The sequence below is a fragment of the Sarcophilus harrisii genome, chromosome 4 (assembly GCF_902635505.1).
Source record: "Sarcophilus harrisii chromosome 4, mSarHar1.11, whole genome shotgun sequence".
Lineage (NCBI taxonomy): Eukaryota > Metazoa > Chordata > Mammalia > Dasyuromorphia > Dasyuridae > Sarcophilus > Sarcophilus harrisii.
Genome location: NC_045429.1, coordinates 456856103 through 456883845, shown reverse-complemented (window position 1 = coordinate 456883845; position 27743 = coordinate 456856103). Strand labels below are relative to the sequence as shown.

Genomic DNA, 27743 nt, shown 5'->3' with positions numbered 1-27743 from the left:
AGGGCTGCACGCCTGGGAAAGGGGCTCCCGGCCAGGGCGGCCTCTGGGAGCAACAAGGTAGCTGGCGCTTGGCCCAAAGGCCGAATCCGGGCCCTCAGGGGAGCTGGGAGGTCGGCAAGTAAAAGGGGGGGAGGACCCAGGCCGGGCACCCAGAGGATGCTCCCAGAGCGTGGGCATGAGCTGGCGGAGGAGGCCAGGCGCGGAAGCTGTAAGTGGAGGACACCAATCCCGGGCTCGTTATTCCTGGGCTTGTTAGTCCCAGGCCTGTTATTCCCAGGCCGGTTATTCCCGGGCCCATTATTCCTGGGCCCGTTGGTCCAAGGCCCATTCTTGGACATCCTCTCTGGCTAAGGAGCCAAAGCTGCTCATCCTCTAACAGAGGAACTGGGCCGCCAGCAGCTCGTGTCCCTCCGGGGTGGGAGCAGCCCCCTCCTGCATCCGCTCCCCCCCCCCCCACCTGGCCGGGTCTGCCACCGTTGGTTCCGTTTTCCCACAATTAAATCCGAGTTTAAACATTCAGCATCCTGTTTACATCCTTCGGCCAAGAGCCGGTCAGAATCAGGCCCACAGCGGAGGACGCAGACACCAGCCTGTCAGGAAGCGAACATCCACCTGCCGGGGGAGGCTGACTGCCGGCCATCTCCAAGGGAACGTGGGGGCCGCCCCCAAAGCCCCCTTTCCCGCCCAATCTGGAGCATGGCCATAGGCGGCCTCCCCAGGAGGACAGTGCCTGCTGTGGATGAGGTGCACACGGGAGGCTCAAGTCAACTGTGGCTGGGGGGTCGAGGGCTGTTCCTGAGCCCCAGGAAACAGAAGCCCCCAGAGGAGCTCCTGGAGGAGCCCCCAGAAAAGACCCCGAAGAAGCCCCCAGAGAAATCCCTGGAGAAGCCAGGTGCAGAGTCAGCAGAAGCCGGACACCACGATCGCCAAAACGACGTCAACAGGAAGGAAAACAAGCAGAACCCAAGCAGGCGGCCAAGAGAGAGGAGGCCAGAGCCTGAACACAGTGGGGGGGAGGGGGGTATCCCTTCAGGGAGCCCTGGAGGCACACGGTCAAGGCAAGCCATCACAAGGAAACCTCTGTGGCTCCTGCTGACAGCACAGAGAGCACCGGGCCTTGCGCAAGGCCCACTGCGTGGTCAGCCTCAGTTTCCCCAACAATCAAATGAGGATAATAAGAGCCCCCAGGGCTGTTGTGAGGATCCAGTGAAATCATATTTGTAGAGTTAAGGGCCTGGCATACAGTTGGTGCCATATAAATGAGGAGCCTTCTTCCTTCGCCTCTACCTCTCCCTCCTGCACAACAATCGTGGCTGCCCTCCCACTCCCCAGCCCCTCCCCTGCCACCTGTTCCCAAATTCTGAGGAGAAAAGTAAAGAAAAATAGAACTCTCATAAGGAACAGGACGGCCCGTGTCTGCGAAAGCATGGAGGGTGGTCTACTTTGGGGGCGGGCAATGCTTGAGCCCCATTCTCATGGGACCGGTTTCAAAGAGGGAAGAACGCACTCTCTCACACACACATTAGCACCAAGTTAACACCAACCTCCCTGAGGCGACTGTCTGTCCGTGACCCCTCGATGGTCTTCCACTTTCGCCTCCCGAGGACCACTGACAGAGGCCCCTGTGTCCGGCCCAGCTCTGGCAGGCTGAGAACCCTGGGAAGCCCCAGCCTCCCAGTGCCAGGCCATGGCGCTGCGCCCACACCATCCCTCTCCCCTTCCTTTGGGATCCCAGCTGGCAGAAGGGGCCTGGCCCTGGTTTCTCTACGTCAGCTCTCCCAGCCCCAGCCTGCCCGAGTGGGACAGGTGCAAGAAAAGGGAAGAAGAAATCCGGGATGCCGCCTCTGTGCCGGGCCTTGGCTAAGGCCTTCACAAATGTAGCCCTCGCCACTCCTGGCAGCTGCCAGGCTGGAGGACACGGAGCCCGACAGGAGAGGGACTTGCCCGGGGCGAGCCCGAGGCCACATTCGAGCTCCTGGACTCACTGTCTCCTTGGGGCCCTTCCAGCCCTCCCCCCACCCCACCCCCACCCGCAGCCTCACAAGCTGCTGCCCAGCTGACACTCCTGAGGAGAGATGGGCCCCGCTGGGAGGGAAGAGGGCTGGGGCCAAAGAGAGAAGGTCACTAAGGATCAGATCCTCATCCTGGGCACTGGGCCCGGGCACGTTTACATGTAGTTCCCGGAGCCTCAAGGTTTTCAACTGTAAAATTGGAAATGACAGTTCACAGACTTTTCCTGAAAGTGCACTCTGCAGACCACAGAGCACCATGCTACCTGCCCAGCCGCTGCAGCCCCAATTTCAGCGTCCTGCCCTTCTGAGCTGTGCTCTGGGGGCCACACTGATCGTACCCCAGAGCAGAATCGGTAGGAACTGGCCCCACAGAGGCAGGGACCCCAAAGGAGGTGATCCAGGAGCCGAAGGAAGAAGGGGGAGGGGCCGAGGAGGAGGCTCCGAGTCACACCTCAGGGCAAATCTGGGAACAGCAGAACCCCCAAAAGGACCGGGTGAGACCATTCTGATCCAAACAATTTGGAAGGGCTCCAGGGTCTGTTTCACCCAGAAAGAAGGGAAGCACAACCCAGCACGGGGAGTGTCTGGGAAGACCAGTGAAGGCCCCAGCCCCAGCACAAGTCAGCAACCAGGCCCCCAGGCCCCAGCATGGCAGGCCAGGAGCCTCGGGTCTGGGGCCCAAGGAGCCTGCGACAGCGGCCCTGCGTCCCAGAAGCAGAGCCCAACTTGGAAAGTTATGAAATAGGATGGAAAACAAACAAAACCCAAAACAAACCCAGAGCCCCGATCACAGAAAGCTGCTATGGCAACAGGGAAGATCAAAACACCAGCTCAAAGGAGGAAAGCAGTGACTCAAAGAAAAACACGAATTGGTCTCAGGTCCAAACAAATCCTTAGAAGAGCTCAAAAAGGACTTTAAAAATCAAATAAGAGAGAAGAAAAACCGGGAAATTAAATGAAAGTTATGCAAAAGAATCATAAAAAAGAATCAATAGCTTGGTAAAGGAAGCACAAAAAAAAAAAAAAAAAAAAAAAAAAAAAAGGGCACAAAAATGATTGAATTGGCCAAATGGAAAAGGTACAAAAGCTCACTGGAGAAAATAATTCCTTAGAAATTAGAACTGGGCAAGTGAAAGCTAATGAGGAATCGGACAAAATCAAAAGAATAAAAAAAAAGAAGAAAATATGAAATTTGACATTGGAAAAACAATCGATATGGAAAACAAATCCAGGAAAGATAACTGAAGAATTATAGATTACCTGGAAGCCTAGACAACATTTTTCAAAGAATTATCAAGGAAAACTCTGATACCTAGGAACAGAAGGCAAAATAGTAACTGAAAGAAGCTACCCATCACCTCCTAAAAGACATCGTAAAATGAAAATTCCCAGGAATATTTTAGCCAAATTCCAGAACTCTTATGTAAAAGAGAAAATATTGCAAATGGTCAGAAAGAAACAATTCAAATATCGAGGAACCAAAGTTGGGATTATACAGGATTTAGTAGCTTCTACATTAAAAGATCTGATGGCTTGGAACATAACACTGGAAAGCAAAGGAGCCTGGATTACAACCAAGAATCACCTACCCAGCAAAACTGAGCATAGTCTTTTAGACACAGGACTTTTAAACATTCTTGATGAAAAGACCAGAGCTAATTAGAAAATTCAATTTTCAAATGCAAAACTCAAGAGAAGCATAAAAGGTAAAGAGGAAAGAGAAAACATGTGTTATTTATTTAATAAGGTGAAACTGCTTACACTCCTTCAAGGAAAGATGATACTTGTAACTCTTAACAACTCTATTGCTATCAAGGGGATTTAGGAGTATACATCTAGAGAGGGCAAGGGGTTAGGTTGAATTTAATGTGATGATATAAAAAGAGGCAAGAAAGAGGGTTGCCCTGGGAGAAGAGAGAGTCAGAAGGGGGTCAATTATTGTGCATGAAGAGAGACGGAAGATCTGTTACAGGGGAGGGAAGTAAGGGAGAGGGCTTAGCACGGCTTGAACCTTATTCTCATTGAATTTGACTCAAAGAGGGAATAACACACACATCCAGTTGGGTAGAGAAATCGATCTTGTCATATGTGGAAGAAGGAGGGGAAGGAAGCAAAAATGGAGGGGATACAGTGGAGAGGGGAGAGAGAGAGAGAGAGAGACAGACAGACAGACAGACAGACAGACATGGAGAAAGACAGAGAAAAACCATCAGTAAAGAGAAGCAAAAACAGGGAGGGAAATCACAGTAATCTTAACTGTGAATATGAATGGGATGAACTCTTCCATAAAACAGAAGCAGATGGTGGATTGTAAACCATAATTCTATAATATATTGTTTGCAATAAGAATCACATTTGAAGCATAGATATAGTAATGCTTCAGTTGAAGTAAAAAAAAAAAATCAGAGGTAGCATTCTTCATCTCAGACAAAGCAAAAGCAAAAATATATTTTTTCCTGAGGCAGTTGAGGTTAAGTGACTTGCCCAGGGTCACACAGCTGGAAAGTGTTAAGTGTCTGAGACCACATTTGAACTTAGGTCCTGGTGCTGTATCCACTGCGTCACCTAGGTGCCCCCCAAAATAAGTCTAAGTAAGAGATAAGGTACCACAGACAATGAAGTAATATCAATAATAAATATATATGCACCAAATGGCATAACATCAAAATTTCTAAAGAAGAAAAATAGTTGTTACAGGACAATAAAACTGTACTAGTGGGGAACTTCGACTTTCCTCTCAGAAAGAGATAAATCTAACTCAGAATAAGCAAGAAATTGAGGAGACGAATAGAATTTTAGTATCGTTAGATATGACAGACCTCTGCAGAAAACTGAATGGGGGTGGACAGGAATCTATCTTTTTCTCAGCAGTACATTGTATCTACACAAAAAATGACAATGTATTAGTGCATAAAAACCTCACAATCAAATCGAAAATATTAAATGTATCCTTTTCAGATCATGATGCAATAAAACTACATTTAAAGATAGATTAAAAATGAACTAGAAATCAAATAATTATAGCACAAGTTCTAGAAACAATCAATAATTTTATTAAAGAAAATGACAATGTACCAAAATCTATAGAGTACAGCCAAAGAAGTACTTATGGGAAATTTTCTATCTCTAAAGGTGTGCATCAATAAAAAAAAGAGAAAACAGCTCAATGAATTGGACATACAATGAGAAAAAAACTGGGAAAAGAACAAATTAACCCTCCCAATTAAGCAACAAATTGGAAATCCTGAAAATCAAAGGGGAGACTAATAAAATTAAAAGAAAACCATTTAACTAATAAGTAAAATTAAAAATTGAATTTATGAAAGAAAAAAATAAAATAGATAAACCATTGGTTAATTTATTTTTTTTAAAAGAAAAAACAAATTAACATCAAAAATGAAAAGGGTAAATTTACCACCAATGAAGAAATTCAAAGCAATAATGAGCTACTTTGCCCAACTGTATGTCAAGAAATCTGACAATCTAAAAGAAATGGATGAATATTTACAAAAATATAAATTTCCCAGACTAACAGATGAGATGAGGAAACATAATATTTAAATAACCTCCATCTTAGGAAAAGAAATTGAACAAGCCATCAATGAATTTCCTAAGAAAGAATGCTCAGAGCCAAACTCACATGGTGAATTCTACCAAACATTTAAAGAACAATTCATCCCAACACCATATAAACCATTTGGAAAAACAGGCGAAGGAGTCCTACCACATTCCTTTTATGACATAAAAATGGTTTGACAAAATACAACGCTCATTTTAATAATAATGAGAGAACATTATTAATAATAATTAGAGAACATAGGCGCTTTTTTTTTTTTTCAATGAGAAGTAGCATCAATCTAAAACAGGGATGGGGAACCTTTAACCATAAAAGGCCTATGAAATTGCATAATCAATTGCAGGTAATGATGAGCTGGAAAGCTAGGTACCACAACCTGCCACTGCTTGAGTTCTATAAGTTAATAATTTTGTATGGCTCACAAATGATATTATAAATGCCCAAATGGGCCTTGGAAGAAAAAAGATTCCCCATCCCTGACCTAAAAATCATCGTAAGCACTATTTATAATAGGGCTAAGCTAAAAACCTTTCCAATAAGATCAACAGTAAAGCAAGGATGCCCATTATCACCACTATTATTTAATGTTATATTAGAAATGTAAGTTATAACAATAAAAAAAGAAAAAGAAATTGAAGGAATTAGGCAACAAGGAAACAAAACTATCACTCTTTGCCAATGGTATGATAGTGTACTTTGAGAATCTTAAAAAATAAACTAAAAACTAGTTGAAATAATCAACAAAATGGCAGGATAAAAAATAAAGCCACCTATAAATATCATTAGTATTTCTAAATATTACCAATAAAGTCCAGCAACGAGACAGAAAATGAAATTCCACTTAAAATAACTGTCCACAATATAACATACCTAAGAATCTACCTGCCAAGACAAACCCAGCAACTCTGAAAATAATTACAAAATACTTTTCACACAAATAAAATCATAGCTAAACAACTGGAAAACTATCGACAATAATAAAGATGACAATTCTAACTAAATCAGTGTACTCATTCGGTACCATACCAACCAACCAACCAAAAATTATTTTACAGAGTTAGAAAAAATAATTACAAAATTTATCTAGAAGAACAAAAGGTCAAGAATATCAAAGGAATTAATGGGGAAAAAATCTGAAGGAAGGTGGTCCCATGGTATCAGATCTCAAACTCTATTATAAAGTAGTAATGCTGAAAACCATCTGGTACTAAGAAACAGAGTTGTAATTCAGTGGAATAGATTAAGTACACGTCATAATAGTAAATGACCATAATAATGTAGTGTTTGATAAATCCCAGAATCTAAACTTTTGGGACAAAAACTTATTGTCTGACGAAAACTTCTGGAAAAACTGAAAAACAGTAGGGTATGAACTAGGTATAAACCAACATCTCTCATATCTTATACCAAAATAAGGTAAAAAGAAGTACAAGATTTAGACATACATGTATACTTATTGTGTATCTAAGTTATATTTTAATATATCTAACATCTACTGGTCATCCTGTCATTTAGGGGAGGGGGTAGGGGGAGTAAGAGGTGAAAAATTGGAACAAGAGGTTTGGCAATTGTTAATGCTGTAAAGTTACCCATGTATATATCCTGTAAATAAAAGGCTATTAAATAAAAAAAAAAAAAAAAAAAAAAAGATTTAGACATAAAGGGTAATACCATAAGCAAATTAGATGAGCAAAGAATAGCTTACCTGCCAGATCTATGGAGAAATGAGGAACATATGACAAAATAAGGGGTAGTGTGATGAGATATAAAATGGATAATTTCCATTTTATTCAATTTAAAAGGTTTTATACAAACAAAACTAATGCAACCAAGATTAAAAGGAAAAGAAAAAGATGCAAAATACTTTTTTATAACAAGTTTCTTTGATAAAGCTCTCCTTTCTCAAATACACAGAGAACTGAATTGAATTTATAAGAACACAAGTCATTCCTAATTGATAAAAATCAAAGGATCTGAACAGGCAGTTTTCAGAAGATATTGAAGCTATCTAGTCATGAAAAAATGCCCTAACTCACTATTGATAAGAGAAATACAAATTAAAAGAACTCTGAGGTGCCACCTCACACCTACCAGATTAACTTATATGACAGAAAAGGAAAATAATAAATGTTGAAGGGGATGAGAAAACACTGGAACACATGTACTGCTGGTGGAACTGTGAACTGATCCAAACATTCTGGAGAGCAATTTGAAACTAGGCCCTAAGGGCTATAAAACTGCACATACTCTTTGATCTGGTAATACCTCTGATGGGACCAAAACACAAAGAAGTTAAAAGGGATGAGGGTGGGAAAGGACCTATTTGTACAAAAATATTTTAGCACTTCTCTTTGTAGCGGCAAAATATTGGAAACTGAGGGGATGCCCATCAATTGGGGAATGGCTGAACATGTGCTATATGATTGCAGTGGGATATTACTGTGCCATAAGAAATGATGAGCAGAAAAACTCGGAAAGACTTGCGTGAACTGATAGAAAGTGAAATGAAGAACTAGGAGACATGATGATCGAAAGAGAACGATTTAGCTATTTTTAGCAATATAATGATCCAGGACATCCCAAAGGACCTGAGAGGAAAGATGCTCTCCCCTCCAGAGAAAGAACCCGTGGAATCTGAATGTAAGTTGAAGCAAACTTTTTTTCACTTTCTGAAAATGTTTTAAATTTTCCAATGAGTCTGTGTCTCTTACAACACGACTAGTACGGTGCTCTCCCAGAATGGACAAACAATATTTGGCATATGTTTTGCAAGACTGAACACGTATAACCTATATTGCTAACACTCTTGGGAAGGAAAAGGGAGAAAATGTGGAACTCAAAAGTTCTTAAACAAATGCTAAAAAAAATATTATTTTAAAAAGGGTAAATATTTATGAGATATATAAAGTAGCACCAATAATAATATATATATATATATATATATATTTTTTTTTAAAGAAAGGGGAAAGGGATGATCCAAAGAAAGAGTCATGAGGGCAGCTCTGGCAAATGGTCCTTGGCTGGATGCCTGGACGGAGATCTTTTTTTAAGAGGTTCTGGGAACCAGAAAGGAACAACCAAGATTCCCCTGTTGGTTTGCTCAGCGAATCGCTTTCCCTCCCTCTGGTGAATCTGCTGTGTATCACTATGCATTTGTGCTTTGGACGTCCACCCCGTTTCCCTACTCAGACTCCATAGGGCTAAGCATACACAGTGGGTGCCCAACAGATGCTGTGAGCAGTGACTCCTACCACGGGAGAGCAGAGGGCAGATGGGCAGGTCCTGGAAGGGGGCAACCAGGTGGTCTGTATAACGAGGATGTGAAAGAAGGTTCATTTATCTGCAGAGAGGATCAGGAAGGGCCCTGAAAGGTGCTCTAGACCTCAATCTGTGTCCATGGAAAAAACTTCCTGCCTCTCTATTTTTACCAGACTGACTGAAATTTAGCATTTCCTTCAGCTACAGAAAGCAGCCACGTGGCACAGTGGATGGAGCAGCAGGTCTGAATTCAAATCTGGCCCCTGATACTAGCTGAGCAAGCGTCCTCATCTGTAAAATGGGCAGCACTCTGAGATCTTGGCTAAACAAATTCTCCAGTAGGCCCCCAAAGTCGGATATGACTGAAGAATGACTTAAAAAGAGTCCTCTGTTGTAAGAACACGATCCCGAGAGGGGCTCCGTAAGGTTCCCCAGGCAGAGAGCAGGTAGGAAGCGGGCGCCCAGGAAGCGAAGGCCCAGCAGGGTACAAGGTCAGCCAGACTGGGTGGCGGAGCAAGCCCTCAAACCCAGCTTTCCCGACTCCCTGGAGAGAGGGGGGAGGAGGGGCCAGGGACCCCATCCCCTATTGAGACATTCCTGCCTGGCCTTTGATCACTCGCGTTGGCGCCCTCATGAGCTGGCTTGGGAGACTGGCTAGGAGGCAGGGTGCTGGCTCGCACTTAAGGGCTTCCAGAGGGAGGTCTCCCTTGCTCCCAGCCCTAAACTGCCCTGCCTGTTTGGCTGGCCCACCTTGGGCCCAGCCACGTGCTGCCAGGAACCCTCCCCCCAGAGCAAGCAGAATTTAGGATCAGCTGCCACAAAAAAGCAGGGACCCTGTCCCAAAGGGCTGCTTCCAGGGCTTGTTAGCTGCTCCCCCCCCAATGGGTCCACTGAAGAATCGTGGCCTTTCTGGGCCTTCTTAGGCTTGGGAATTGGCCACCTAAGGCCAAGCATGAAGCTCTCTCGTCCCGTCTCCCTGTCCCCGTGGGATTCCCAGGACTCAGACGCCGGAAGCATCAGGACCAAGGCTGTCTGGGTCCCTTCCTGGGCCAGAAACTGGCCCACCACAAAGGAGACCTTGCTCAGGGTCCTGCAGCCACCGTTACGTGGTCCTGGGGCCCTCGGGAAAGTTCTAATGAGGAGCCGGAGTCCTCCTGGCCACCGTCCTGAGCGGCGGGCAGCATCTCAGACACTCACACATCATTCATGTGAAGGAAGCAGGAAATGGACTCCTCTGGTGGCAAAGCTCAGACAGCCCAAGCTCTTCAAAGAAAACCTCAGTGATCTTAACTGATCTGACCGCTCCGAGGCTGCGCTTGGCTGAAGCTACAGCTGGAAAGTCTGAAACGCCGCAGCTGTTTACCCTGAACGAGTCTGCCCCGGGCTGGCTCCCGGTGTCCCAAGCACTCGCCCTCCCCCCACGCGCCTCTCTGGAGAATCCTCTGGGTGCCAGCTGGTACCCAGGCTGCCGACGGGGCTTCGGGCCCAGAATCCCCCTTACCTGCTGGCTCCCTCCCCCATCCACCTCTGCCCCGAAGCCGCCGCCCGCTCCACAAGGTCTCAGAACTGAGCCCAGCTGGGAAAGCCTGGCAGTGCCCTACGGAGTTCTGGTAAGTCTGAGGGGTCGCCAGAAAAGAAACGAGGTCACTGTCACGTGGCCTTCTCCCTGACCAAGGCAGGAGCAAGAGACGGAGTCAGGGAAAGAGATTAAGGCACTCAGAATGATTTTGGGCTAAATATAGCTCCCCTGGTTTGCTATTTTCTGAAGGTGGCTAAGAGTGGGCGTGGGACGGGATCTGATAAGTGCAGTCACTTCCTATTACTCACATCCTGTCGCTCCGATGCTGCAGAAGCCCATGAAGCACATCTCTGAACCTGCCCCCCGCACCCGGAGACCAGGGGGCACGTTCACGGCGAGCTTCCTCGAGGGCAAAGATCCCCCGGGAGCACAAGCGGCCAGCACACTGCCGACGAGGCTCCCACAAAGGGGAACCCGAGGGGTCCTGGGGGGCTGGAGCAGACTGCTGCCCACCTCCTGCTTCGGCCCTCCAGGCCCTCTGAGCAATCGTGGGACAAAGGCATGACCCATGACCTCTGCCGGACCCTGGGCTGAGAAGGGAGGGCCAGGGTCTCCGGGCTGACCAGACGGCCCCCAAAGAGTACCCCCCCCCCGGGGCTGCTCGCTCTAGGCAGACAGACCCAGGCATTCTGGTGCCGGGGGGGTGGGGTGGGAGAAGGAAGGCGTCTGAGGCAGGGTCCAGGCAAGATCCGGGTTAAAGATGCTAACTAAGAGGCCGGCTGACCCAGGAATCCGAGAAGGGAAGAGGGTGAAGACCAAGACGGCCAGCCAGGAGCCTCGTGGGGGCAGGGAATGACCTGGAGGTCCAGCAAGGGCAATCCCAAGGTCGCTACTAAGTGCCAGGACCAGTGCTTTCTACAAAGATGATGTCAGTGATCCTCACAATGGCCCTCAGGGGTAGATGGTCTCATCTTCCAGGTGAGGAAACTGAGGCAGACAGGCCAAAGCTACTAAGTGTCTGAGGCTGGATGCAAACTTGGGCTTTCCTGACTCAGGATGGAATGGAGTTCAAAAAAGAGGTGGTTGCTGGGAGGGGGTTTTAAAAGAGACAATGGTTCACTTGCAAGAATGAAAGGTCCAGATTATCATGGGAAACAGCAGGAAACCGTGACGGGAGACAACCCAAAAGCCTCGAATCTCAAAGCGCATCACAGAGTGGTGATCATCAAAGCATTCTGGTCCTGGCTCAGAAAGTGGCGGAGGAGCGGAAGGGATCCGACTGAAAAGCCACGGCCGTAAAGGACTGCAGGAATCGAGCGTCCGGCAAAGCTTTCAGAAGCAGAGCTCACTGTCTGACGAGAACAGCTCAAAAAATGGGAAAGCAGCTCGGCAGAAAGTAGGTCCGGACCAACAGGAGCCCAAATGGGGACACGATTTAAACAAAAAGGGGGACACCAGAAGCAAATTGGGGAGCGTGGGAAATTTTGCCTGTCAGATCTATGGGAAGCATTCACGATCAAAGAAAAACAGAGAGGATCACGGGAAATAAAATGGATAATTCTGGTGCCAAGAAACTAGTCAGGTGGTTCCTTTGGGGCAGGAGGGGAAGGGGGGAGAGGGACATGATCTCATTCAATGGCCATGATCAAGTACAGGGAAGGCTCTTGACTCAGATGAGACCAAAGACTAACAACAACTTGCTCACGTTTCTGGGAGGCCATGGGTGGGCAGGGTACCCATGATGCTTTTCACCATAGAAGCCAGAGGGAATCCCTGATGTTTATTAAGCAGCAGCCCCCTCAGAGACCAGGGAGAAGGGAGGAAAGACGAGGGTCTGGTCCCAGACAGCCTGAATCCGAGAGGCTGGTGAGGCCTCTGGCGGCCAAGTGAGCGGCTCCCGGGGCTTCCTGCCTCTGCCGCCGCCGCCTGCGGAATCCCTCTTAGAGCCCCTCTGTGGCTCTCCCTGGCCTTGGGGCACCTGACGCTGTTGGGCTCCTGATAAGAATGAGACAAAAACCCCTCATGGAGGGAAGAGGACGCAGCGGAGCCAGAGCGAGGGCAGCCCAACGGCGTCACCCAAGTGAAGCTGCCGAGATTGAGGGGAGGGATGTGGGGACACGGGCGTGGGCCCGTCCTCCAGGAAAAGCAGGCAGAGCTGCTGGCACGGCACCCACAGCGTCAGACTGGCCAAGGCTGGGCCACGGGGGGGAGCTGCCGTCAGTCTGGGGCCCCCAAATCACCCCCCGCCCCTCACCGTGGATGAACTGCAGGGCCAGGAAGGACCTCCCAGTGGCCGTGCTTTCCAAACCTATGTTTTATCCTTGCAACAAGCCACAAGCAGAACTCATCAGCCCTGGTGAACAAATGAGGGAAACCGAGGCACTGGACTATGAAGAAGTTTGCCCCCAACGCAAGTCTCGGACTCCCAGGCCCTGAGAAAGCTAAAAAGGGTGTTTATGTTTTTAAAAACCAACCAAGACAAGGTAGCTGGCCGCCTTCTTTCCTACAGGAAAGATTCCTGGGAAGGAGAGAAATCTGGAACGGTCCCGGTCGCGCCACCCGTCCGTCCACATCTGAAAGCACATCCTGTCCTGCAGGGATGGTCCCGTCTCCCCCAGCCCAGGCCAGCGCAAGTCAGCTCTGCTCAATGACTGCTTGCTGAGCGCCAGCTCCGGGCAAGGCCCACAAGAAATCCCGGGGAGCCGCCCTTACTGCAGGGTCCCATGGCCGATCCGGGCCGGAGTCTTCACCCACAGAAGGTAGCCCAGGTCCCAGGGAAAAGACCTTTTCCCTTCCTGGGTCTTAGCTCCCAGAAGCCCCAGGAACCAGGTCAGGGGAGAAGGAAACTGAGGCAGAGAGAAGTTACTGGCTCAAGCTCAGGCAGCAGGGACAGGGACATAGGGCCAGCGAGTCCCAAGTCCAGCGCTCTGTAGGCCACTCGGACCTACTCCTCTCTCTGTCCTCACAGGGAAGGCTGCTGGTCTGGGCCTGAAATGAGTCCGATGTTCTGACCTCTGACCCCTCCCCAAGGGCCACAGAAAAGCAACGCCCAAGACACTTTCCCCTTTCTCTGGATGTTCTCTGCCGAAAGGGTGGGTGCCCCCAGCTATGGCCCTCCGTCCCCCTCCCTTCCCAGCAACCTGCCGGCCCTGCCCACCGGCCCGAGGGGCCTCTGGTTTCTTTCAGCTCTGGCAGCTGGCAGGAAAGAACCTTCCAACAGGGAAGGTCTCGGGGAGAGCGGGCAGGGAGAGGCAGGGCAAACATTGGGTGCCCAGTGCCAACAGGAAGGGTCGGGGATTTGGCTAACCACAAGGTGAAGACGTCAGGCACCTCCAACCAAACCAGGAGGAGGCCGAAGGAGGAGCAGAGTCCATGGAGGACTCGGGCCTCCACCACCCCTGCCTCCGAGCGGCGAGGGGCTCATTCTGCCAACATGGGGGGCCCGGCCCCTCCCAGCCCACGGCCCTCCCGCCAGAAGGCCCCGCCCCCATGCCAAAGACAAGAACTTTTGTGAACACGCGTGTTTGTTTTTTAGCAAAGACATGAGGGAGAGGGGAGATCTTGCTCATTGGGCTCGGGACTAAACAGTTTTCTGTTTGACAGACAGGGTTCGCCCCCAAACGGCCCTGAGATGCCCCTGGCCTTCGCTCCTGGGAGCAGCTGGGGTTGATGAGGCGGGTCAGGAAGTAAGTACTCTCACTGGCCCAGAGCTCCTCTTGGGAAACACGATTCGGGGGATTCCCATGTTCCCCGGCCCCGTGCATCAGCGCCGGGAGCTCTGGGAAAACGACCGCGTCTCCTGCTGGGTCACATTCCTCCATGGCCCATGGGGACATCCTGTGACCGGGCCCTGGAAGCCAGCAGGGACCCCGGGGATTCCCCTCTCCCAAGCAAGGAGCCAGGCCCGAGGCGGCAGGAGCAGAGTAGCGTCCCCTGGCTCAGGGCTCCCGGGGCTACAGGTCCCTGGCTTCTGTACGCCCCCAGACCTTTCTGATGGGCACATCTCGGGGAAGACTCTGGCCCTCTGCGCCCCCCCACAAGGGGTCCTTTCTGTCCCCCAATGCCTCTCACACAGGCGCCTTGTGCTTGCCAGGGTAACAAACAGCGATGGACGGTGCCTTAACTCTACAAAGATCATTTCATTGGATCTCGCCATCCATGTTCGCTCCATTAGCCCCATTTTACAAATGAATAAACTGAGGCAGGAAGAGGCTGAGGGACCTGCCCAAAGGTCACTGTGTCTGGAGTCTGGGCCTCCAGTCCCTCCCCTTATCCTACATCCATGGCGGGCTCTGATGGGACTTCCCTTTGGGCCTGGCTCACGCCTTCCTCCTTGTCTCCTCTCCAGACCCCAACCCCAGCCCATCTCCCCTCTCGCTGATCCCCGCCTCGTTCTGTTCCTTGGTGCACTGTTGGTGCACATTTGTATGCGTTCTAGTGGTTTCCCCCATCTTTGTCTCTATATCCCAGTTCCCAGGACTGGCATACAGTAGGTATATAATAAGTGCCTGCTGTTGACATGACTCAGTTTGCTGCTTGACAGTGAAGTTGGATGCTCCTAGTTGGAGATACTTTCTCTTTTTACCAACTGTGTAAGCATTAATTAAGCACTTACTGTATGCCCAGTCCTTTGCTGGATTCTGTGAATAGACAGTCCCAGCCCTCAACAGCTCACAGCTGAATGGGAGAAGGCAAGGGGAGGGGGGGAAGGGAGGAGGCTCTCAAAAGGAGGCGGTAAATGGGGGGATCTGCACACAGAGCTGAGGGTCCTTCCGGTGCGAGAAGTCCTGAGCGGGCTGAACGGCCTGGCAAGGAAGGCTGCCTCTGAGATGGCTACAACCCAGAGAGTCTGGGGTCGGGGACCGGAGGCAGGCGGGGCCAGGGACAGGCCAGGCTGCCCTGGGACAAGCTCGGTGCCAGCTGCCGTTCTGAGCCCCGGAGGCTTCTGGGACGCGGGCATTTGTGCCATCCGGAGATGGAGAGATTGTGAGGAACCCCCCCCCACCCCCATTCACAGCCATGACCTTCGTCCCGTCTCCTCCTGTTCCCTGGCCTTGCAGGAAGGAAGGCAAGAGAAAAACGTCCTTGGGCTGTGGGGCGAGACTGGGGAGAACCAACCTTGATGAGGGGATCTTTGCATCCACGCGGTCCTGCTGAAGCTCCCTGGGGGTCCTGGCCCAGCCTGGTCTGAGGTCCGGACGGCCCGAGGCAGGCATCTGCCCACGTGGCAGGGCCCCCACCCCCGGGGGGGCTTCTCAGCCAAGATCCTGAAAGGGCACTACGGTTACCAGAGCCACCAGCCTGCTGCCTGAGGTGCCTTGTGTGGAGGGGGGTCAGCTAACACAGGTGCCCTGGTGGGGACGGCCTCCAGCCTCCGGTCCCTCGCCTCCAACTTCCAGCCTCCAGCCCCTGGTTCCCGGCCTCCAGTCTCTGGCCCCTGGTTCCCGGGCTCCAGCCTCCAGTCCCTGGCCTCCAGCCCCAATGGCTCTTCTAAAGCGGCCGGCGCCCGGCTCCAGGGAGAGCGCGGAGGCTGACTGGACAGGGTTGGGCCCCTGCCCCCGCTCCTTCCTCCCTTCCTCCAGCCCAGGTGTGGGGGAACGGCCCCAGTTCTGACAAAAGGCCGGTTTAAAGTCCTGGAATTCTCGGCAGGAAAGGGATTGTTTTGAGAGGCGCTGTGTACATTGGCCCGTGGACGTGTTTACCCAGCACGCATTGTGCAGATACTGGGGAGAGGCTGGGAGGCAGGAAAGGCGGCAGAGGCTGCTGGGAGGCTCTGAGAAGCTTCTCCAGGGAAGGGGCCAATTACCCCCCCCCCCCATGGGCACAAGATCCATTCTCATAAACGGGCGGTGGGAAATGGCAGGAAGTCACCTTCCAGTGGGGAATGGAAACCCCTCTGGAGGAGGGGGCAGTAAAAGGGGCTCGGAGGAGCTGGGAGAAGGGCGAGCGTTTGTACTGAGACCAGGCCTCCCGGCTCGGCCCTTGCGCAGGGCTACCTCACAGTCCTCAGGACCCCTGGGCGCTCCGGACAGAGCAGGGGCCATGACTCCCCCCACCCCCACCCTGCCTCCGCAAGGCCAGCAGCTCCACGGCTGGGCAGGCACGGGCTCTGGATGGGGTCCGGGCCTTTGTCCTCCCCGAGTCCTCCCCCGGGGCCCTCCGAGGGCCGGCATCCTCGCCGCCCTCGCTGGACGCCTTCCCGGCCATCCCCAGGCTCAAGGACTGAAGGCGACTTCCTGCAAAGACACGGCAACAAAAGCCTCTGTATTCCCCAGCTCAGCCAAAAATGTCACATGCTCCTCCTCGGAGGAAACGTTCCAGAGGAGCTCGGACCCGGTCTGGCTGCTGGCTGCCCGGCCCCGAGGGTCACAGCTGGCCCCCAGCCTTCGGGCCTTCAAGAAACGAGAGGTTCTGGCTCTCCCGCCAGCCCTGCCTGCTCTGTCCCACTGCCCACCGAGGGGCTCGTGCCCTCCCATGCCGCTGCCCACCGGGGGAGGCAGCTGATCATTCTGGAGGCTCTCCCCAGAGAAGGGCTCAGACTGGCCCCCTGCAGGCCCCTTCCAGTGCCACATGGGCAGAGGAGGGAGGGCACGGGACCCCTGGCAGGCTGGGTAGAGTAGACACCAAAAGAGGGACCAAAGGGCACTCAGCGTTTCATGAGGGCGGGGGGGGGGGGGGGAATGTCCATTTTATGTGATGCTGAAAGTCAGAAGAAAAACTATTTCCAGAGAAAGAGGAGCTGCAGGGGGACAGGGAGCCCGGGGGTCCAGGGGAGGCAGGGAGCCTGGGGGTCCAGGAGGCCTCCTCTCCCACACAGGCTTTTCCCTATAGGAATGTCGCGGCTTCTTTCCTCCTCCCTAGATTCCAAGCACAGAATCCACGATGAGCAGACCCGTGGCCCCCATTTCCACCCCCCTCGCCCTGGTGACCAGAGCCTGGGGGGGGGGGCCTGGGGAGAACCAGCCAGCGTCACTCACCTGCCGGTTGAGCAGAGTGGGGGGGGGGGCTGGCTTTGATCTGCATCCCCTCCCTTGGCACTTTCTGGCCCCGCCCACCCCCAGAGGCGAGCCCCCCCTCTGACCCTGGATCGTCTCCTGTCCTGAAGGAGGGCTTTTTGTCTGCCAGCCGGGAGGCACTTCGGCGCTCTGCAGGCTCCGCTTGCCAGCTCCCCGTCCGGCTGGAGCCCGTGCTCTCCCACCCCTGCCACCCACCCAGTCCACCTCCTCTCCCTCTTGCCCTCACGCCACCTTCACCCTCCTTCCCATGTCCTCCCGGGCCGGGCCCCGCTGCCCTGTGTGCCCCCAGCACGTCCAGAGAGAACGTGAGAAGCGCCGGGGGGACGGCCGAGCTTTGATCCCAACCCGGCGGCAAGGAGGCCGCAGGCTCCGCGGAGGAGCAGGGCGTGAGGGTGCGCGTGGTGGGAGTTGGTGGGAGTGTCGGTGCGAACTGCCCCGGCTGTTCCGGGAACCCCTTGGGATTCTGCTTTTAAAAAGGCCCAAAAAGGCCCGAAAAGCCACAGAGGCTTTCAGCTAAACCTCGAATGCCTCAGGGCCACAGAGGCCAGGCCCTTGGTGGGAATCCGGAGGCCCCCAGCTCCAGGATGGGGACAGAGCCCAGCCCCCCTGGGGTCCCCCCTCCTGGGTCAGCGAAGGCAGGGCTCTGACTCCAGGGGGAATGCCCTCGCCCAAGGAACGGCAGCCAGAGGGCCTCCCTGCCCTTCCCGGGCCTTCCCCACTCCTTCTCTCCTCTCACTGGCGCATTCACAGACCCCTGGGGGGGGGCATGCTCATGACGCGAGGCTCCCCCAGAAGGGCTCCCCGCTCAGGGAGGACCGACACAGGCGCCCGCTGCTTCTGAGCCCCCTGCCAAGCCCGGCCAGTCCAGGCTCCCCATTTCTGGCCATTCGAGATAGAAATCCCGCTTCTGCTCCTTCCAACTCTGAACCGGAGCCCCCCTTTTGTAAACACCAGCAAGCTTTGGGATACCACCCCCACCCGCCCTTCCCCCTCCCCTCCCCTGGCTTTCTCTGACTTGCCAAAGAAACTTCTGCCCCTTCTCACCCACGGAGGGCGCCCTGGGCCATCCTCCTGGGGCCCTTCACTGGGACTCCTCATTTCTCCTGCCCTTTCAGGATCCTGGCCAAGAAGCCCCGGGGGGGAGGGGGAGGAGGGCTGCTCCCACATGGGTAGAGGCCCGGCCGGACGCCTGCCTCGGGCCACCCGGACCTCAGGCTGGGCTGGGCCAGGATCCCCAGGATCCCCTCCTCGAGGTTGGTTCTCACCAGTCTCGCCCCACGGCCCGAGGACGTTTTTCTCTTGTCTTCCTTCCTGCAAGGGCAGGGACAAGGAGGAGAGGGGAGGAAGGTTGTGGCTCTAGGCCACACAGACCTGGCCCTGGAGGTCTCGGGGCAAGACCCCCCATCTCTTCCCCGAGTGGGAGGCCCCCAGGGCGGCCCCGCAGGGATTTTCTGGCTTTATTAAGAAAGCTGATTTTTTCCCTTTCCCCCTTTTCCTTTGGTTTTATGGGCCAGTTCTCGGGGAGGGGGAGGAGGGAAAGGAGGAACTCGAGGCCACCCCTTGGGCTCTTTTCCTTACTCCCTCAAGGCCCAGCTACACGAGGAGAGCGCCGGTCACTCCCGGGTGGACGCTCCACGCCTTCCCGGGCAGGCTTTCGGGACCCAAGTTTGGCAACCTCGTTAAGGTCCCCGAGGTTAAGGGACTCCGAGCCGACTGTGTCGGTGCCTGACTGGGGGGCCCCCATGTCCTCTTCCAGGGGAGACAAGGCCGTGGCCCAAAGGGCGAGTCTGGACCCGGGTCTGCCGGGGCTCTCTCCTCCCCACCTTCATGTTAACAGGAAACGCCCCCCCAAGGACACAGCTCCTTCCTGGAGGGTGGTCGCAGGGTTAATGTTTCCATCCCTTCGTTCAGAGGGCGTCTTTAGAGACCCCGAGCTCCCCACGAAGGGCAAGGCCCTGCTACAGCGACGGTCTCCTCATGGAGAATCTCAGAGGTTCAGGGAGCCTCGGGGCAGCCAGAGAAGTAAAAACGCCTCCCTGGAGGGCCCAGGACGGGGCCTGAGGAGGACGCGGAGGGGCAGGAGGAAGTGCCAAGAGCAGAAGGGCCGTCCCCCAAGTGCCTGAAAGCTGGCAGCAGCCGCTGCTCCCGGGCACTGAGGGGGTGACAGGTGGACGGCCCGAGCGCTGGCGGGGAGCCCAGACAGAGCAGGAAAGCCGGCCAGGATCGGAGGCCCTGGATGACGCCGGCAGGCTGGCCGGCCCCCGCACCCTCCAGGTCCCCAGCTGGGGCGAAATCTGTCTAACAGGAGGACTCTCAGTCGCTCACAAGACCAAGCCCTCACACACTCCCCAAACCCTGGGATTACCTTCACCTGTGTCTCTCCTGAGCCTCGCAGGGCAGGACCCCCTCCCACGCCCCAGAGCGTCCCATGCACGGGCCCATGGGAGCGGCCCCGGGAGCCAGGAGACGCTCAGTCGGAGCCACCGGCTCCCTTGCACCCCCAGGAGAATCGACAGGTAACCCTTGGGTGGGGGCGCTTGGACTTCCATCCACACGAGAGCCACGTAAGGAGGGAAGTGAGCGATGGAAGAGAAAAGAAATGTTCGTTAATTTAAAAATATAAACAATCAAAAGAGAGACACGCAGAGAGAAAAGCAGGAACAAAACACAAGAGAGAGAGACGGAGGCACAGCCAAAGCAAAGAAATCCTCCTGGGCTGGTGGCTATTAAGAGAACACTGGGGCAGCTAGGAGGCGCAGTGGAGAGAGCACCAGCCTTGGAGTCAGGAGGACCTGAGTTCAAATTTAACTTCAGACACTTAACACTTCCTGTCTGTGTGACCCTGGGCAAGTCCCTTCCCCCAACTGCCTCAGCAAAAAACAGAGAGAGAGAATATTGGAGAAGACACTAATGGGAAAATCCAACAAACAGGAATCATTCTGAAGCGGAGCCTGGCGAGAAAAACACTCCCTGACTTTTCAGGGGGGAGGTTGGGGTCCTGAGTGGCTCAGGTGACTTTGGGTGCTTTGATGATGGAGCCGCTTTCTCCTTCTCTCCCTGTGTAAACACATGATTTCTGCACCAACAGGGGATGGAGAACTTATAATCGGTCAAAGAACATGAACAGGCCATTTCTGTGAGAAACATCTGGGGGGATGGGCCCACACGTCCCTCTTCCCAGCGTCACAATTCTGGGCTGCTCTGGAGTCCACATCTAAGAGATTCTTAGCAAAAAAAATGGGAAATGATCAATCCTGGGAGAAACTCTGGGAAACAGCCACACAAATACATTGTTGGTGGAGCTGTAAACTGGTCCAGCCATTAAATGGAGAACATATGAACAAATTATGGACTAGAATAGGATTAAGCTCTAAAAAAAAGACAAAGAAGGATGGTCTCAGAAGAACTGGGAAGATCTGTATAAAATGATATAGAGTGAAGCGACCAGCAGCCAGGGAATCCGTTCTACAACAACATTGTAATAGACTTGAGAGTCCTGATCAACACAATGATCCACTTTGGTTCTAGAGGATGTACGAGGAATGTCCACAACTGACCTTATCTATGTTTTGGATGAAGCCGATGTGAGGATTTGTTTTTCTAGACTATGCTTGTCACAAGGGTTTGTTTTTCTCTGTTTTTCTTTAATGGTGGCAGAAAGAAAAAAAGTGGCGAACAATTAGATAAAATTCAATTTCTAAAGGAGGTGGGGAAGGCAGCTGTCCAAAGGAGGAAACAAAGCTAAAGTCCTCTGGAAATCTTATCACAGATGATAAACAGAGAGAATATTTGGGGGCAAAGTCCAAGATAAGGGGTCAGATATTGGATTTTATTACAAGAAAAAAGAAGGAGAAAAGAGAAAAGGTTGAATTAATATTTCTTAGAAGGGCTTTCCACCGACAAAGAACATTCAAACACAGTGGAATGGGCTGAAGGAGAAGTGGCCATCTGCTTTTCTGTGATGGACAAGGGAAGCATGTTAAAAAAAAAAAGTAATAAATCAGGGTAGATCAAGGATTTTGGACTTGGGCAGAGGGTGGACGCCAATCAGGCGGTTGAATGCAAAACAAACTCAGAACCTGGTGCATCCAAAAAATGGAAGAGGAACTGAAGGCGGGAAACACAATCATAACTGTGAAAGCTGACCGACTAAACTGGTCAACGAAACCAAAGTGAAAAGCAGAAAAGATCAGAAACGGAGCCCAACAACTTGCCGCATGCAAGAAACATGGCACCCCAGGGAGGCCGCAGGAGCCTACATGATGAGGCCTTGGGTTCAAATCCCATCCTTTGTGGGACCTAAATCTTGTCACAACTTCCCTAACCTTGGTTTCTTTGCCCACAAAATGTAGGGATTGGACCAGACGCCCTCTCAGCCCCTTCCAGAAGGATTCTGCTTCAAGGGCTACCATCCTCATTTCAGAGAAAGTTTCCTCAAATACACATCACGAAGGAGAAAACCCCACGGGGCATGAGGGTGCCCTGGCCTAAGAAATCCATCAGCATTAACCATGTGGGCGCAGCGAGCATCGAAAGCCACAAAGGAAAAGTGGGGCGCAAAAAGAGTCGGACAAGCACCAGAGGAAACGCCCACATTTCTCTCTCAGAAATCAAGACAGTACGGAAAGGAGCAAAAAGGAAATGAGAAGAGATGGAAGGCTGGAGGATCACACAAATAAGGTCAGCTCAGGGCCCCTTCTGTAGGCAAAAGAACAACTCAAAGAACAACAAAGGATTCAGGACCAACCCTGGGGGAAATCTGGCTCCCACTTGTAAAGAGGAGAAAACCCACAAACCAAGGTCCGAGTGTTTTTATAAACCCGGCACTAACAAACTGACAATTCCACCAGAACAAAAGAAGAAATTCAGAAGATCAAAGGAAGGATCAAGTTTGATTTCTTATTTCATCAACAGGAGGAACCTAAGAGGGGAGAACTCCCTCCAGGGAACCAATTAAGCAATGACTTAGATAATAACTAGGGAATCATTCGCTGAGGCGCAACCCAGGGACATAGCAGGCAGCGAGGCTCTTGGGAGCCCAAGCCCATGCCCACTCCTGCCATGCCCTCTACCACACCACAAACACCAAGCCAAACTTGGCCCTGCTGTCCCAGAGTCAAACCATCTCCTTCACCCTCCTCCTGCAGGGGCCGCTTCCTCGGCAGCCATGGACCAATGGTGAAAACTCACCCCCATTTACCAGAGGGGGCCCGAAAGAGTACAAGGTGACTCCAGAGGGCGACCAGAGGGGCCAGAAGTTCTCTCAGAGACGCAGGAAGAGGCGGCAGGGGCCTTACCGTGAAGCTGTTGTTCACATTTTTGGTGCTGGATTCAGCCACGCTGGCATCACTGAGGTCCACTTCATCAAAGATGATCGACTGGAAATAGAAAGACGGAAATCCTGAGTTCGGGTGCGTCCCAAGCCAGGTGGGCCCTCTGCCTTTCTCATCGAAAGACCCTCCTAAGAATGCTCTGGGAGCCCGGAGGCCCCTCCCTCTGAGGGCTGCTAACAGCTCTCCCAAACAAAGGCAAGGAACTGGGCTTCTCCCAGGGACACTCTCCCATTCTCCAAATGTACCTCAATTAAAGGCAAAGACAACGAGATCCAGCTGGATGCGGGGGCTGCAGAAAACCTGAAATCAGCTTTCTCTCGGGTCTATCTATCAGTAGCTGTTTGGTTCAACGTCTCCCGCTCGGGAGGCTGCCATGCTCTGGCACCTCTGCTCCCAAGCCGGCCCTTCCCACTTTAAATTCATGACATGATTCTGATTTGCAAAATGGACCCAACGTTTCAAGGCTCCTTTGCACTCAATGCAATTATATCTGAGCCTGTGAGACGAAGGGGAGAGAGAGCGCGCCCAAGTGTAGCCCGGCTCTCTTTCAGTTATCAAACAGCAAGAACTCTCGCGTTCCCTTCAATTCTCCCTCAAAAATCCCCGTGGCTCGTTCTGGGGCAAGCGCGACCTCCGCCTTCCGCCAAAAACAGGCCCCGAAATGCTCTGGAACCGCCCCGGGCTTTTACAGGGATGGGGCCCCATAGGGTAGAAAAACAGCTTGAAAACAGGAAATTTAAGCCACACTAACAGACTAGAAGGTAGAATGAGGGCAGGGGCTGGCCCAGAAGGGGGCAATCCCCGAGCACAACCTGTCTGTGGCCCCTTCTGGGTCCTTCCCCCAGGACACTTTAAGGGCCCAGGGCGCGGGGCGGGGGCCCGCTGGTCCTCCCTCCTCCCAAAACTGCCGCCTCAGCCGGAAAGGGGCCCAAACCCCGGCTGTCTGCTTTATGATTTCTATGGCACCATGAAACTCCCCCAACCCTGAACCCCAGAGGGGGGGGCTCTCAACGGAAAAGGGGGTCAGGGAATCTGAAAAGGCTGTCACCTGGAAGGGAGAGGGACTTGTTCTGTTGGGCCCCAGGGAAGAAGCAGTGGGAAGATGCTGGGTGGAGCAGGGGAGGGTTCCTGCCTGGGTGGGGCCTCTCAGGTCACCCCCACCTTTGTGGCCCCCAAGCCTGCCCAGCGTTCCCTGCATCCCTGGGGAATCCCATGGCGCCATCTGCCAGCAGAGCCACAGCCCGGCAGAGGAAGCCAGGGTCCGGGTACTGAGGCCTTGCTCAGGCTCTGCAGAAAGTGGGCGCTTTTCTCACTTCTCCCTTTTGGTAGCCCCGCCAGGGGCACGGGCCCAAAGCCTCTTCCTTCCTCGGGCGGGCCGGCCCATTTCCTCTGCCTGGGGACACCCAGGCAGGGGCCCCAAATCTCAGTGGAAAGCTGAAAAGCGGGCGGGGCCCCGCCAAGGCCAGAGAGGGCGGCTGAAACCATTGCAAAACCCCTGTCCCAGAGCTAGGAAGCCCCGGTCATCCCCAAGGCCGGGGGCAAGGCTCGGGCGAAGCTGGTGACCCCAGGACGTTCTGTCTGCTTTTCACAGATTCTAAACATCCTGTCTCTGGGTGATTGGGAGACGCGATTTCTCCTTTCTCCTTGAAAACAGATGAGCCATTTAAGAAATGTCAAATGAACAAAAAAGGAATTTGTAGCAGGGACTGGAGACCACACCTTGAGCTCACAGCCCAAGCCGGTCACTGGGAACCACTGCCCTTTCTGCCCTGGCTCAGTGGCGCCCTCTGACCGCGGGGATCACCGACCCCTGCCTGGGGGGGAGGGGGCGCAGGGGCGGGGCCCCTGCCTCTCACCTTGGCTGTTTTTGCGTAGTACAGCGTACGTCCTCGAAGTTTGAAGTACCTTCTCTTCCAGCGCTGGAAGGAACTCGTCTGCTTCATCAGCATCCCCTCTCTTATGATCGTCTGGAAGCAGAAAGAACAGCCCTCCATTACCAAGGATCCATAGACCCCTCCCTCCCATCGCTCAGCCAGAAAGGACATCAGAGCAGGAAGGAGGGTTTGGCTCCAAGGAGGCCCGGCGACCCCTACCCCTTCATCCATTCCCCTTCGTCCATGCCAGGTGGACTCCGTGATGTGTCAGAGCTCTGGAAAAAGGGCTGACCCCCAGAGCCGGCTTCCTTAGGGGGACAATGTGAAGCCTGGGAGGGGCCCGAGGCCTGAGGGCAGGTTGAGGAGCCCGTCCAATGGCACCCCTCTGTGGGTGGGCCCCTGGGAGGCGTGCTGCCCCCCATCCCGGCAGCTGGTGTTTGGGGCTTCCTGGCTCTGCTTGGGGCCATCTCCCAGGGCTGGCTCTGTCCATGGCTCTGCCCCCGAGGGGATCCACGTCCCCCACATTTCCCATGCCAGGTCTACTGCACAGGAACTCCACTTGGCCCTGTCTGTTAGTCCCAACAAGGGCAGGCCCAGAGCCAGAAGTCAGGGGGATGAGACACCATGACAGAGTGAAGCCCCCTCTGGAGCCCCTGTTAACACAAAGGCTCATGGTGCTCAAGGAGCCCCAGAGGCTCCGGCACGCCCAGAACCAGTCATGAGGCGGGGGGGGGGGGGGGGGGCAGAACAGCGGCTCCCTCATTGCCCGACCTGGAGGGGCTGCAGGCCCAGGCTCGCAGAAAAACTCATGCTCCCATCCGCAACCGCCTTGTTCGGGGACGTTATGGGGCAGGGGACAAGGGGAACAGGGCCTCTGGGCCCACGGTCCTTAGAGACAAAACTCACCCCCATTTTACTGATGAGGAAACTAAGGTGGTGCAGACTAAGTGACAGACCCAGGATTTGAACTCGGGTCTTTCTGCACTTTGTCTGCTTCTTGGTGTGAGACAAAGTCTCTCTCAGGAATGATGCCGGGCCTGCCCCGCTCCCCAAGGAGTCCCTTCATTCTCCAGCTGCTGCTCCGCCAAAAGCCAAGCCTCCCGTCTGTGTTCCCTTCCGGCGGCACTGGTGCCCCTCGCCCCTTTCTGTGGCGTCCCCAAGAGCGCCAGGGACCTGTGCCGAGGACGCCGCCAGGCCCTCCACGTGAGCACCAGCCCTCTCCAGAGACAAGGGGGCTCCAGGGCCAAGTGTGGGGTCGGGAACGTCCACGGGCACGAGGCTTTTCTAAGTCTAAGGGCAAACTCCAGGAGCAGGACGGGATCAGGCCGAGGAGGAGCCCCTTCCCCCCCGGAAGCCTGGGCCACTTACACAGGGCCAGGAGAGAGCAAGAAGGGAGCGCGCCTGGGAAACAGATTGGGCAGTAGCCGGCGCCCAGAGCCCAAGGGCAGGGCCAAGGGGCTGGGGTCCCAGGAGCTCCTGGGCTGAGCCAGCCCAGGCTGGACCCGGGCCCACCACACGGGGCAGCGGGCAGGCAGCTCTCTTCTTCTTCCTCCCAGGTCAGTCTGGTGAGCTCCAGTGGCCCCCCCTCTCATGGTGCTCCCCAAATTCTGCAGGGTCACTCATGGCAGGGGCCTGCGTGCGCGCACACACACACACACTCTCACACCCCCCACACCCACCCCATACACACACACACACACACACTCGCTCTTCCATCTCCTCCTTTAAAGCAGAAACCACAACAAAACCACGACAAAAAGAGACCCTCCTGCCGCCCCCAAAACAACAAACACCCTTCTCTGCAGGAAGAAACATGCTGGGGCTCTCGTCTGTCTCCGAGATGTCCATTTCTGACAGAAAAGCAAAGCTCCCTGGGAGTCCAATGCAAAGGCATTCTCCCCTGCTTCCCAAAGCGCTCTTCTCTGTCTCTCCATATCTCTCTCTGTGTCTCTCTCTATGTGTGTGTGTGTGTGTGTGTGTGTGTGTGTCTGTCTCTCCATATCTCTCTCCGTCTGTCTCTGTCTCCATCTCTCCCCGTCTCCGTCCCTCCTTCCACCCTCTCGCTCCCCCAGACCCAGGGCCGCCCAGGGGGGCTGCGGCGCCATTTTCAGTGCTCCCAGTCTCTGAGCCTGGCGGGTAGATAACCCCCCAGCCCTTTTCTGCCTCGTTAGCTGGAATTCAAGCTTCTCTTGGGTGGGGCCGCCGCCTCCCTAACACTCGGACCTGGCTCACTCTGCGGCTCCCCGGCCAGCATCATTCCCGGCAGGGCCGAGGCCGGTGTGGGCCAGGCAGCTGGCCCTGGGCCTCCGAGGGATCCCGGCAGCAGCAGAGAACCTCCTGAGGCCGCAGCTCGGACATCTCGCAGGCGCGCGGCACGTCAGGTCACGGCGTGGTTAATCTAGCCCAGTTAGAAACAGGAACTGGCCATTTCCATCTTGTGTCTTCTGGGTCAACAACAAGCTCTCAGAGGGAAGGAGGAGACTCTTCTGTGGCCAAAGGGGAACCCCCGGCCTGGCCTACCCTCAGCCACACGGGGGTAAGGGAAGCTGCAGAAATGGCGTCCGACGGGGGAAGGTGAGAGACCGAGGGGCTCGGCCTTTAACACAAGGACCTGGTCCTGAGGATCCAGGAGGCAGAGCTACCTTCCCAGGCCCCGTCTCCTCCTCCTCCTCCTCCTCCTCCTCAGATGAGGAAGATGAGCCCAGGAAGGCAGGACCACGGACAGGAGGCAGCTGAGAAAGATTCCAGCTTAGGCTGTCTGGGGGCAGCCCTTCCCCTCCCCCTCTGCAGGGCCTCCCCTTGGACCTCACGGTGGGACCCGGACTGGCTGGGAGCTGCATCGTGTGAGTTCTGTCTGCCCCGTGAGGATGGAGACCTCCTGAGGGCAAAGACGTCCGGGGCCGCTGAGCTGGCGCCCCGAGAATCTGGGGGGTGGGCAGGTGGGAAGGAGGCCCCGGGGCCGGCCTGTGCAGGGAGGCAGAGAAGAGGTCTGTGCTTTTCCCTAAAGATCCCCGGGAGCTTCTTCACTAAGGGCGGCCTGGTCTGAGCCAAGCATCAGGGTGAAGGGAGGGGCGCGTATCCTGCGCCCACTGTGCACCAAGCGCGAGCCTGATCTGCTCTCGGGGTGCGCCTGCACTTGGGGGGCCCTGGGGCT

The 27743-nt window shown here is 53.8% G+C and overlaps 1 protein-coding gene across 1 annotated transcript in view; it reads right to left on the bottom strand.

The window, feature by feature from the left end:
• The window catches only part of DGKD (diacylglycerol kinase delta), a 47916-nt gene extending 22836 nt beyond the window's left edge, over nucleotides 1–25080 (bottom strand). Inside the window, 2 exon segments of the mRNA XM_031968771.1 lie at nucleotides 22680–22760; nucleotides 24572–25080. Coding sequence (XP_031824631.1) covers nucleotides 22680–22760; nucleotides 24572–24820 — 330 coding nt within the window. The 5' untranslated portion in view covers nucleotides 24821–25080.
• Between the last annotated feature and the right edge of the window lie 2663 nt (nucleotides 25081–27743).